General features: G+C 41.8%; 2 protein-coding genes across 2 annotated transcripts; both read right to left on the reverse strand.

Annotated features, from left to right (window-relative positions):
- Positions 1 to 155: 155 nt before the first annotated feature.
- Positions 156 to 13,559, reverse strand: LOC131228230 (uncharacterized). Its single transcript, XM_058224121.1, has 3 exons — positions 13,396 to 13,559; positions 1,753 to 1,874; positions 156 to 779 (listed from the first exon to the last, which is right to left on the reverse strand). The coding sequence occupies exons 1-3, from the start codon at positions 13,526 to 13,528 to the stop codon at positions 456 to 458; spliced, it is 579 nt and encodes a 192-aa protein (XP_058080104.1). The 5' UTR covers positions 13,529 to 13,559; the 3' UTR covers positions 156 to 455.
- On the reverse strand, positions 9,671 to 10,885 carry LOC131228229 (secreted RxLR effector protein 161-like). Its single transcript, XM_058224120.1, has one exon. It carries the CDS (start codon positions 10,785 to 10,787, stop codon positions 10,206 to 10,208), a length of 582 nt encoding a protein of 193 aa, XP_058080103.1. The 5' UTR covers positions 10,788 to 10,885; the 3' UTR covers positions 9,671 to 10,205.
- Positions 13,560 to 13,963: the final 404 nt, after the last annotated feature.

Here is a 13,963-nt window from a genome sequence, read left to right on the forward strand (position 1 = left end):
AAAACCACACCGTTTGGGTGATCTTTGTGATCCAATCAGTCACCTTTTGACCACTCCTACAAACCAAAAAATGCCAATGGGTTAAGCATTCAAAAGAGGCAAGTATAAAAATGTGATGGAAATGATTATCAACAAACATGGCCCATCCACAATAGTGCCTACAATCAAGATTTCCCAATTCATCCATACATTTGCCACGTGTATGGTCGAGATGAATCTCTATATTCTACCATATTCCAGTTATACTGGCTCTACTGTATCATTTCCGTTCATATATATATATATATATATATATATATATATATAAATGCTTAAAGACAGATCTCACTTTATAAACCATCAAATTACAACAAATGGACCCAGATAACACATGAGTCAGTAGTGAAAACAGGCTCCACTCAGACAAGTCGCCCCCCCTGACTCAGCCAAGTCAGGACTCAATCAGGACCGAAAGATCAGTCAGGGAGAGTGAGGTAACGGATGAACGGCTCGGCCGTGGGAGCAAAAGGAATGAGTTTGGCGGGTGTGGTCAGCTCGAAATCCTCGAATTGGAAGGCAGGAGCGCAAGTGCATCCAACCAGTGAGTAATGGCTCTCAGGATCCCTTGCTGGAGCTTTGACAAGCAAACTTCCATCAGATGAATGGGATTTGATGTCCCTTGTCGGAAATGATCCGAACCACACATATGGTGGGACCGTGTACTGGGGATGCTGATCGGCTTCTAGGTCAGGTCCTATGGTGGTCAGCTTAATCTGCCCGCCTTTGCATAGCTCAAACACCTGATTAATGTTTAGGAAAAAAAAAATATATAAATAGCACATTTATATAGAAGAAAAATGGATATTTTTATGATGTATGTTTCATAGATGTTCAATGAGCTGCACCCCCGCCATACACGTGGCTACCGCTTATTTGGTGGCTGCCACCCCCGTTTGCATTGTTTTTTGGGCTACGGCCCATCCGCATGATGGTCTACCATACGAATGGCCCTGATCACCTCACACAAGTGCCATGTGAACGGTAGAGATTGTTTTGTTATGTGCTTCATGGAACTCCATACTAATTTGTCTGTCACAGTAACATTTCACCATGATCCATAGACGACTGTATACATTATGCACACTATTGAGTTTTCAGTTTTTATGAGTGGGATCCATGATTCAATGATCCAGGCCATAGGTGTGTTGGCCCCACTGTAGATGGGCCATGCCTGAGATTTTGAAGACAAGACAATCCTAACCATCCAATTAGTTTGCCTGCAAATGGACTGTTACAAAGAGATACACAACCAGAGAAGACCAAGACTGGTGGCTGTCATCTTCCAATTTGGCATATTTTTGGGGTGTGGTCCATCTGCTCAATGTACCAATGGTCCGATCACGCCAACCATGGGCCCCGCTAGTACAAACAAAAAATGTAAGCATTCACTAAATCAGAGTTTAAAAACAAGAAAGCTTTGACTCAAAACCCAGACAAGTCAAGCTGACTCAAAAAACTCGTAAGAGTTTTTCTGAGTTCTTTCAGTGTAAATATATAAATAATGTCTAGTTGTGCCAAGTCGAGCCAAGTTCCGATCGAGTCGTGAGCAGATCGAGTTTTTCTTGGGCCTTGGCGGAGTCTAGTCAAGTCGAGTCGACTACGCAATCCGAGTTGAGTTTTCTCTAGTTTTTAAACTATGCTCTGAATATCCTTGACTAAAGGATCATATATTACCATTAATCTATACATCTAAGTCGGATGGCTTTTTCATACCGTGAGAGGTTCACCCATGTAGAAGTGCCAGGTCTGTGCGCACGGGATGCGGTGTAGGTGTGAGACGCTCCCTGACGGCAGCAAGAAGTATATAGACGTGCTGATGGGGCGGTCCACCTTATCTGCAGAAGCTCCAATTAGAAGATGAAATGAAAATAGAAGGGTAAATTGGATCTCTCGGTAAATCTCCAACCAATTGGCGTAGTCGTATTTATCTTTATAAATTTAATAAAAAAAATATGAAAATTACAGGGAAAAGGAGGCAGCCAAACACCAACATTGCAACATTTTGGATTGAATATTACCCTATTCATAACACACGGCATTCCATGTATTAGTAAACAACTCAGAATATCGAGGCCAGATCTAAAGAAGTATTATTCATCACAGATTATTATTTTTTGTCGAATGGAGAAGTATTAGTAATGCCATAAAAAGAAATGAAAGCAGCAACACAGAGACTAAAACTGTATTTCTCAAAAAAAAAAAAAAAAACACTAATAGAATCATTGTTCCTATTAGCGATCAAGAACAGCAATGGGAAAATATTGCAGTGTCCCATCCATGCACGAGCAGTACTAACAAAACCAGACCGCAGCCCATCTTCCACCTTACAACCGATATTGCTCATGAATCGGGAGTATGTACTTGAGATTGCTTGCCAAATAGCTGACCCCTTGCTGTTGTTACTGACATTAATATCTCACAAGTCATAATATAGTTAATTTTTCGATGCGTCTCTCCCTTAATTGCACAATCCTTCTAATCACGTCCTGCTCCTGCTTCAAATTACACTTTGGAATTGCGCTCCCTCTCTCCCTTCCTAGTCGTCTACACTTCCTAATATTTTGAAACAGATGCTTCCCGCTCCGGCACCCGAATTCGTTGCTGCACGCTTCATGCAACTATAGTCTCTTAATCAGAGTCCCATGCCTCAGTAGGTCTGCCGACCCCAAACGGCATCCCAAAGATCTTGACAGGGTGTGCCACCATGCTGCATTCCAAAGCTCCGCTATTGCAGAGACACTGCTAAGATTGAAATTGAGCCCACTAATACTGCTCTTGGATGCCTTTATGCTCAAGCCTGACAACATCTCAAAATATCTGAGAGTTTCATTTAGAGCCTCAACCCTCTAGTTTATAAGATCTAGTTAGCTTTAATGCTCATTTACAATAATCAAACCTACTCCATTCTGTTTCGAATGAATCGTATGACTCCATTTGCCTTTTCTTTTTTGAAAGATACTCCGTTTGCCATGTTTGTCTAATAAGACTAAGTTGTGAATTTTTTGATAGTTCCCCACAGAGTTTTGATTGAAAATAAGATCATCATCGTCATCATCATCAATATAGCCTTGTCCCACCTGGGAATACTCACGACTGCTTTATGTGATTTGGAGATATGCCTCTGGAGTTTTATGTAAGAGTACAAATCAAACTGAAGGGGAAATTTTATAGGATAGCTATAAGACTAGCCGTGCTTTTTGTGGGACAGAAACAAGTGCGTACGATAAATGTAGCTGAAATGAGGATATTGAAATGGATGAATGACAAGACAATGGTAGACTAGAAATAAATGCATTGCAGGGAACTAACAAGTAGCACCAATATGTAATAAGATGAGGGAAAGTAGACTTAGGTGGTGTAACATCCTGGATTTTCACTGTTTTGGATTTTCAAAATTCCTTTAAATTTTTTTTTTAATTAACTTATAATATGACTTATTAACCATTAGCACTCAATGTTAGTGTATATAGGGGTGGTACCAGTAAAGAATCGCACCAGTCCAATTAATCAGCCGTAGGAAGCCAATGAATCCGCCCGACCACTTGAACATCAGGTGTAGTGTAACGTCCCGCCCAACCAGAACAGTGTCTTGGGGCGTCCACATAAGATTTGCCACAAGACCGTTTGTTTTAGCTACTCGTAGTGAGGTATCACAAATAAATTAGACCAAGATTTGCCCAACTGATTAGGCCAGACGGGTCCTAATAGAACTTGGTGCGGGCCTCCAAGCCAGATGACCGTTTACACCTAGTGACAGCCTGTGCGGGCTGTACCGCGACGCAGGAAGGTCAAAAAATTCTAAAACTAAAGGGAACCATAAATCTCACTGGGCTTGTGGACCATCGCGGACCATGGACCCAGCGGACACCCAAAAGTGGGATCTGGCACTGACTGAATGCACCCCACTAATGCCAGGACCGAAATTTGGCGCTTGCAAATGAAATCGAGATACCAGGCTATCCAACTATCGGATCTCTTCCACATTCATGGTGGAGGTCTAATGAATTTTTCTACGCCCGTCCACAAACTCTGGGACCCGATCGTGGAACGGTGACCGTTGATCACAAATCGGACCCGTGCGACCAAACCCCATATCCGATCGACCCTAAATTTTGCATGGCCCTTCAACGGGCCATGGAGCACCTATCCTATAAGTTTCATGGCCAGAGGGCCACCAGAAATGCCCCGATTTCCCAAACAAGCTCTAGACCGCTCGTTGGTGGGCCACTAGTTCCAAAACTATAGAATAATGCCCGTCTCATTGGGCTTGACGTCCATCGCGGGAATCCGACCTGGGTAGTGTCCAGAACTGCTCAACTTGAGCCGAAGGACGAGTGCATGAGAAGCGCAAATACCCTAAAGAAAGGAATTGAAACTTAAGTGAATTGAGTCATCCACTGTTATGCAAAGTTGAGGATTTCGGACCGTCGGTTTGCGACCAAACTTCACACGTGGAGTAAGGATATTTTCCTGCTCATATCCGTATAATCGTGGCCCCGATCGACCATCGGTGACCGTTGAACAGATTTCTAATCATATCTGTCGATCGGCGCATCTAAATGGTGGGCCGATCATGTTCATACGTAGATCATCATTAGGGCTAACTATCCTACGGTGTATATCAATATGTATACCCTACAGTGGGCCCTAGATCTTGAAAAGACCCTCCCATAGGTCTAGTATAGTAAAAACCCAACACTTGGGGCCATTTCCACCAAATCTGGCATTATAAAAGGGCCTCATTTGGGCACTCTCTCTCCCCATACGATTTTGCCCTAGAGGAAAGGAAGAGAGAAGAGAGAAAAGGGAGAAAGAAGAAAGGAGGAAGGGAGGAAAAGAGTGAACGTGAGCAAGGTGGACCCTAGATCGAGGTGGGGCCCAAGGAAATCAAACCCCACAACTTTCTACCTCGTCTCCAAGAGGAAACCCTCCTCCGCGACCGCCATTTCATTCCGTTGATTGCTTAGGTAAGATCCGTCACCCATTTTTCTTAAAAATCTTATGATGAGGAGGGATTTACATGGGATTCTAACATGTAATGCTTTGCTTTAGGGATTCCGGCCGTTCAACCCCAAAAATCCCCGCTCCTAGGTCGTTCCCAAGCCTCCAACGAATTCGAGGGTGCGGACTATTGCTCTTAGGTGGCCTAACACCAATTCTAATATGAGATTAATGATTTTGGTTGCTTAGATGTCATATTTGGAGAATTTAGAGAAACCCTAGGAATTGTAGGTTTGTTGAAATAATATGGAATTGTTGCTTGACTCTTATGATGATTGACTTTGCCTCTCACATGACTTGATGTATGGTTGACAGTATGCCCATGGTTGCTTGATTCTTTTCCTCACATGTGGTGTTGCTTTGTGTGTATGATTTATAACCTTGTGCATATGATTTCTCAACATGGAGGAAGTGTTAACTTCCTCACCAACCCACACCACACACATACACTTTATTCATGATGTTAATAGTTTGCTTGTTAGAGAAATTGAATTATATGTTGAGCAACATGAGAACATGGTGTTGAATATACTTGATGTTACTTTGGTAGTTGGCATGCTATGAGTCCTTATTCTTACCCTTGGGTTGGTCAGGAACTTGAGGAGAGACGGTAGTCCCATCGGTAGGACTACGCTATGGTTGGACTTGTGGGTTTGGGCGGGTGTGATCGGGTGGCTGTAGTTCGACTACATGGGACCCTCGTGCCCGATGTCACACGCCTCACGCTCGCCTGACTCGTGAGGTCTAACCTACTGTCTGACCAACCTTGATTGTTAACCCTGCTTGTTCACACTTGTATGGAACCTGGACCACCCTACAACCGTTGTAGCCCATCAATAACCCACTTGAAATTTGGTCCACAGCCTCGTGAGCCGGGTATGGTGGAATGGGACACTGTGTCCGAGCTGTCGGCCTATGCTGGGGTACCGCGCCTCCCCATAGTGACCGCGAGCGATCCCTTTCTCATGGCACTCCTCATGTGCTTGAAGTCGGGGATGAGGAACCCGACGGGATCACGGACCGCGGGGTCTCGGCCTCACGCATTGGGGGGTCTTGGCCTTGCAACCCGTTTAGGGCATTGATACGTGGGGTGTACCAGATTCCCAAATCTGCTGGATAAATGGACCTAACTAATAACACGGCTAACACGATCATTGCATCGCACTAGTTAGGTGGCGACTCGGCAGTCGAGGTCGCACTGAGGGAGTGTTGGCATTGGCGATCGTTAGATGGTGTCGCACGAGGGAGCGTTGTGGTGAGGGCATGCATCATGTCATGCTGCATACATGCACATTAATAAGATTAGTTTGACGTTTATGCTTGACTACTTTTCATTAATGTCATATTATAATTGATGCCTGTGATAACTTAAGACTAATAGCACCCACTGAGTTGATCACTCACTCCCACTCTGGGACGGTGTTTTAAAACACCAACCAGACCTGTTCATAGATGCAGGTGACTCAAGGCTGGAGGAGCCTGGCGAGACGAGCCTGGACGAGGAGGACGAGCTATTATACTTCCAGCTGATGGAGGGTTCTCCGCCAGCTTGAGAGGCGGGATTGGATCGCTGAGCAAGGGCTCAGTTTTATTCCTTTTTGGAGTTACTATTCTTTTGTGATTTTGTTGGGTAGCATCTTATGCGACCCATGTATTCTTTTGGACATGTATATATATATATATATATTTGTATTCAGTCTCTTTCATTTCAGTGGACTTGTGTGGATGTACTTCATGTTCCAGGAGATTCCAGGCTGCACATTTAGATTGGATCGCATATTAATGAAAATTGGCTATAAGTGACCTCGAGAACTCGGGAGTCGAGTATATGCACGACCCCCGATTTTCAGGGCGTTACAGGTGGTTTGCTCATGTGCAACGGAGACCAAGAACTTTGCTGGCTAGGAGTAGGTTGGTTCAAGTTGAAGGCTTCAAAGGGACAAGGTATTACATAACAATATCAGCCAGCCGATACGATCCTCTAACGGTCTATTTTAGGGATCTCAATTTTTTTTTTACAAGTTCTAAAAAAATGTGAGGATCCCAAATATGTACTCTTTTCTGATTTTGGACATGTATTTGATGGTGTAATGGGCCATTCTTTGCTAAGAATACTATATGTTGGCCAATGTCAACTCAACTTGTTGAAAGTTGACCAAATAGGCCCAAGTTGAGCACAAATCAAGCTTGATTTGGTGGATTAGCGCCCATTACATATAAGTAAAAAAGAAAGAAATAAAGAAAGAAAGAAAGATGGTTTACCCCTTCTAATATTTCCCCAAAATGGTCAGCCCGCTTCGATTCATTGAATCCCACTCAGATTTGTGCTTTGAAAATAGGTTTACCCCTTCTTCTAACAGGCTGACTCACCCTTGTATCATGTAATGGAGGTGACTTTTCCCTTAAGAGTAAGGGCTGATACGGTTGTATGGTGAACATTTTTTATTTTTTAATACCATGGGCAAGGGAGAGGCTCAAAAGTACGTGGGCCAAGGTAGTAAGAAAAGACTCGATGACCTATGAGTGGAATGGAAGAACAAGATTTGTGTAGCTAAGCCCAATTAGTCGGGATAAGGTTTAGATGATGATGAATAGAATTTCCAAAAAAAAGGTGAAATAGGGCTCTTTTGTGTTGTATTGGTAAGAAAAAGCTATTTCATATTGACATGAGTATTTGTTTCATGATCTTTGGAAACCTACTAATGGTAGAACACCCAAAATCGGGAATTTATTTTTTCTCACACCTTGAGCCAAACACAACCTATGTAACATCATCATGGATTTAGGTGAATGTGTATATCAATGTAAAACTCATCTCTTAACAACCCGAACCCTTATCAGCTCAAAACCCCAGCTTTTACCTAGTAATTTTGTTCAGTCCGATAAGAATGATAAGCCATGAAAGTTTGCAAAACACACATACGTATATACATGCATGCATATTTACTTATATATCTAGGGGAGTGCTAACGTCCCCACCTTCATGTGGTCATTAGTGATGTCCCTAAAGCTCTTAAACGACATGAGCAATGGCAATCGTCAATCCAGGCTGTCCATTCATTTCATACTACTATTGGAAACCCGTGATGCAAAAATCACACTAATCAGCCCTAGCCATCCGACCAATAGGATGAAAATGGACAGACAAGATAGCATAGAGAATACAAATATGTCCAAACATCATCTTGAAACATCGATCCAATAAGGCCCAACCCAAGGGTCTTCATGATCTTTTTTTTTTTCAAAAGGTAAGGACTGTTTATTATTCTAACAGAAGCAATTTCATTAGATGATTCTAACCATCTGATCCATGGCCCATAAATGACTGACAGCTATCAACAAATGACCAACATTGTAGGGTGAGGGTCATCCAATCCGAGTTCATTTTCCGCATAGCCTGGCAATGGTGGTTTGGAGAAATTGAATGGTCTAGAAACTATGATGTCATTAAAAAGCTTAATATCCTAATGCCACCATGAAGGGGAGGATGTTAGCACTTCCCATATACATGGGAGGCTCTAACTCCTACCAAGCTAAGGAGCTTGCTTCCAAATACAGCTCCTGCAAAGTGGGAGAAAACAACCTAATTACTCCTGCACAACTCCCTAATCTCCTCGATCCAATCCACCAATTAGCATGGGCAGAAATCCAACAATAAAATGACAATAAATCCATATGCAATACATACACTAAATCAAAATCAAGGAGCCACCCCTAAATCCAACAAAATTTCAATAAAATGGCAAGAACAATCCATACCCAAATTTATTTTTTATTTTTTAAAAACTCGATGAGAGGTTTGCTAGTTCCACAAGTGTGTTTGGAGCCCTGCATACACACAAACACACACACAAGCACACATGTGCAAGATCTGAGCTTTCCATCCAATGAGAGATGATTGTCAAATCTTCAGCCTAAAAAGTTAGGCCATTTCACAACTCAAATGGGCGACAACATACAAAAAAATGGACGGTTGGGAAAATCATCAGTTTACTTTGTAGATTATAGGCTTATAGTCCACTTAAAAGCATGAGATGGCCTGATTATCTAAATAGTGTAGCCCACCGGATAGAAAGATCTGATCTCGCAAACGTGCTGTGTTTTGCACGTAGGCTTGGGCAGTGCTCCCACAAGCATTTGGAATGTGGAACGATGCAGGACAATTAACCACTTGCTTTAAAAGCTCGAATTAATAAAGCATGACAAATTAATCCATTTATCTCATAACCCATGCCCCAAATCAATGGGTTAGGTCCTTGGCTGAACCCTCCTTGTGGGCCCCAAATCCATAAGTTCCACCTCATATGAGTCACCCGCCTTACACGGCCCCCAAATCCATGGGTTCTGCTCGCCGCCCACCCCGAGTGTGCCCCTGCATCCCACAGGCCACCCCACTCGAGCCCGGTGTGAAAATGCCCCCGCATTATTGAATTAGCAAACCTCACTCAACCAATACACTACCAAAACTTATTAACAATTCTCACCACCATTTTTTTGGGAACTCATGTACTGCTAATCTAGGTCATCCAAATTGTAGGGCACACCGTGGACAGAGAATATCTCTAAAATCATACTGATCAATGAAGAGTTGAACACGACAAGTAAATGTAATTATATTTTGAACACAACAAGGGTATGCTTTACAACACTAACAAACTATCACTCTTGAATGACAACTCTCACACACAAGGAAAAACTCTTTTGAACTCTTAATACTTGGACATCTTGCTTTCACTCTTAAACTCACTCTTTGTTGTTTATATGTTTACATAATGAGACTCTTTCCATATTTATAGAGGGCTATGGAAGATTCTAAAATCAACACAACTCTAAAGAGTTCTAGAAGCTTCCAAATATCCTATAAGGTTCTATTATATTCCGGAACATTCTAAGAGAATCCGGAAGGTTCTAGCATAGTCCGGAATATTCCAGAAGAGTTAAGAAGACTCTATCAAACTCTAGAAGTTTCCAAAAGATTCTAGAATTTTTCGGAAATGTCCGAAAATTTCCGGAAGACTCCAGAATATTCAAGAGAGGTGGTGATGACATTTAACACTCCCCCTCAGCACCAACTCTCACAATTCTGCTTTGGTCATCATGCCAAGTTGCTTTCTGAATTCGGTGAACTTAGCATTGCTAAGTCCTTTCGTGAGTATGTCTGCAACTTAGTCGTCGATCTTCACATGACTCATCTCAATTTCTCCTTGAAGTACATTCTCTCTCACGAAGTGATAGTATACCTCCACATGTTTGGTCCTGGCATGAAACACTGGATTCTCAGCCAAGCAGATTGTTGATTGATTGTCGCAGTGCAATATCATTGGATAATCATCTGGTTGATGAAGATCTCTCATTAACTGCATAAGCCATGTGCTTTCTTGTGCTGTCATTGCCATTGCTCTGTATTCAGCCTCCGTGGTTGATAAAGATACTGTAGGTTTTCTCTTGCTACACCAAGAGATTGCTCCTGAGCCAAGGTTGAATACGTATCCAGTAGTTGATCGTCGTGTGTCATGATCACCACCATAATCAGCATCGCAGTACCCAACTATCTTGCATGCTCCACCATTCTTGTACAATAGACCAAGGTTTATTGTACCCTTCACATACCTCAATATTCGATGTACTACTTCAAGATGCGGCTTCTTTGGTGTTTGCATGAACCGGCTAACCACACCAACTACATAAGCTATATCAGGTCGCGATAATGTAAGGTAGATAAGACTACCAACTATTTGTCGGTACATAGTTGCATCTTCCAAGTCTTTTCATTATTACGAACATAGCCTGGCATTAGCTTCCATAGGTGTGGCAATTGGCTTGCATTCGAGCATCCCATATTTCCTTAATAGGTCTTTGGCGTACTTCTGTTGACAGAGGAATATGCCTTTGTTGCTTCGGTCAATCTCCAGGCCAAGAAAATGCTTCAATTCTCCAAGTTCCTTCATTTGGAATTGTACGGACAAGTTCTCTCTTATCCTTTCAATCTCACCGTCATCATCTCCAGTGACGATCAAGTCATCCACGTACACTAGCACTAATGCTAGTTTACCTTCCTGGAATTTTACAAAGAGACTGGAATCCGCAGGTGCCATCGAGAACCCGCTTTGCACTAGGAATTCCCCTATCTTACCGTACCATGCCCTTGGTGCTTGTTTAAGCCCATACAAGGCCTTCTTTAGTTTGCAGACATAATCCTGAACAGTCTCCTTTGATGGATTCAGACACTGTTAAAGATGCTTGAAAGTCCTAGTCATCTTCACTGTCTTCTTGGTGATTTCTAGAAGTCACCAAGTTACCTTCGGCTAATTTTTTCTTGAACCAACAATTTTTGCAAAGTGACCTTTCTTGTCGCAATTAAAACACTCTATATCGTACCTTCAAGATACGGAGAATCGTCGTTTATTTGTGTTGTTGTTGAATTGAACTCCCCCTCTCCGAGGACTTCTTCCTTGCTCTTCTCTCTTCTTGGACTTTCCAAAGTTCTGCTGACTTTGTTCGCCCTTTCTGTTCTGCTGTCGATGTCCACCTTTTTTATTATTACAGTAGAGTGCTTCCTCTTCCTTGTTTATCGACACTCCAGCCATTTGTTTGCATAAACTTTCTTAATTGGCCAACAAATTCTCCAACTCTATGAGAGTAGGTTGAATAGGCAAACCTCATATTGCCGTGATAAAAGCATTATACTCAGGCTTCAACTCGTGTATAATGATCCTCTTCATTCTTTCCCTATGAATATTTGCTTTAGGATCCAATTCTGAAATTTCTCGGCAAAAATCCTTTACTCTTGTAAAGTATTTGCTTATAGACTTATTTCCTTGGGTGGTGGACATTAACTCATTCTCCAAATATTGAAGCCGAGCATCATTTGTTTTTGAAAACAATGATGCAAAGGTGTCCCATGCCATCTTGGGTGTGTTGTCATCCTTGATTCGCCCGAGCAACTCATCCTCAATGGTTGACTTAAGCACGTACATTGCCTTCCCGACCTTAATCTTCCACTTTCAGAGTGTTTCAGCATTTTCCTTAGGAGGTGGGGTAATCTCATTCCCATTAACAACCTCCTACAAGTTCTGCCCTTTAAGGTAGGACTTAATGTGACTCCTCCAACTTTGATAGTTGTGGTTGTTAAGCCTCGTAACTCTACTCGTTGTGTTCACAAGATCCGCCATTGTGACTTGGTGTGATTATCGCTCCCTTTACCAAGCAGGCCAACAACTTCACAGTCTCCATACTGTGCACGATCACCTTAGAAAACAGATCCCGACCAAACCTCGCTCTGGTACCAAATTGAAGAGTTGAACACGACAAGTAAATGTAATTATATTTATTACAAATACTTGTACACAACAAGGGTATGCTTTACAACATTAACAAACTATCACTCTTGAATGACAACTCTCACAAGGAAAAACTCTTTTGAACTCTTAATACTTGGACACCTTGCTTTCACTCTTGAACTCACTCTTTGTTGTTTATATGTTTACATAATGAGACTCTTCCCATATTTATAGAGGGCTATGGAAGATTCTAGAATCAACACAACTCTAAAGAGTTCTAGAAGCTTCCAAATATCCTATAAGGTTCTATTATATTCCGGAACATTCTAAGAGAATCCGGAAGGTTCTAGCATAGTCCGGAATATTCCAGAAGAGTTAAGAAGACTCTATCAAACTCTAGAAGTTTCCGGAAGATTCTAGAAAATTCTAGAATTTTTCGGAAATGTCCGAAAATTTCCGGAAGACTCCGGAATATTCAAGAGAGGTGGTGATGACATTTAACCCATCCTAACCTCCCAACAGGTGGCTATCAAATGAATGGTCAGAAGTAAAAAGGTGAATGGTCCAAATTCCAATGGAAAATTAAGATGGTTAATATAATATTCTCATTGTAATTTTTGGGTTACCCTCAATCAACGATCGGGTGATCAATTTGGACGGTATGGATTGCCATACGACACAGCTATGTGAATGGTTATAGAATCACCACCAATTTCTAAATGGTGGAGAGTTGAACTATCATAGGAGTCTAAAACCACCATCTAATGATAATTAAGCTCACATGAAAATCTGTTAAGAAAACCCAAACAAAAAGGCAAAATCATCCACACCCAAATCAGTATATTACCCTGTGTTTGGCTGCACCAAATATCATGATATTTCATTACTAATTAGCTTAATTTGGTGCAAAATATCATGAAATTTCGTGATATTTAGTGCAACCAAACGCACCCAGAAAGAAAAAAACAGAAAAAAAGACAATCTAATATCATAATTTCTTAGACATTTCTAAGGAATGAAATGAATTGAAAGAAATTGGATTTTTTGTGGGGTTTTTTCTTTGGGGGGTGCTTACATTGGGGTGGAAGGAGAGATTTTGAGAGAGTAATTGAAGAATCTCTGAGAGTTTCTGAGTAGAAACCGCCGTTTGGGTGACGCTGCAGATTCAATGCAGCTACAATCTCCTCTGTCCTTCGCGATGAACCCATTTCCTCTCTCTCTCTCTCTCTCTCCCCCCAACTATGTTCTTAGAAGGAAGGAATGCCACCAAACCAGCAAAATGCACGTGACATCCACGTGGGCACACACTTTTACTCATTATCACGTGTTTTACGCGCTTTGTGGGCCCACCAATTGTATACGTAAAATCTACACCGTACATCAGGTTCTATACGCGAATGTAATTCCAGAAAGTAAAAATAAGATATATTATACACTCAGGTGGGCCACATAGAGGGGAACAATGGAAATAGGACGTCTACCATAGGTTTCTTTGTGAGGACACCATGGTGTTTATCTTTAATCAAACCGTCAATCAGGTGTATCTCACTATAATGAAGTGAATATACAAATATAAGTTTGATCCAAGACTTTTAAAGGCAACACTTAGTGGAATTTGAGGTTTTGGGAGAAATCTTACATTG

The sequence above is a fragment of the Magnolia sinica genome, chromosome 15, assembly GCF_029962835.1.
Source record: "Magnolia sinica isolate HGM2019 chromosome 15, MsV1, whole genome shotgun sequence".
NCBI classification, from domain to species: Eukaryota; Viridiplantae; Streptophyta; class Magnoliopsida; order Magnoliales; family Magnoliaceae; genus Magnolia; species Magnolia sinica.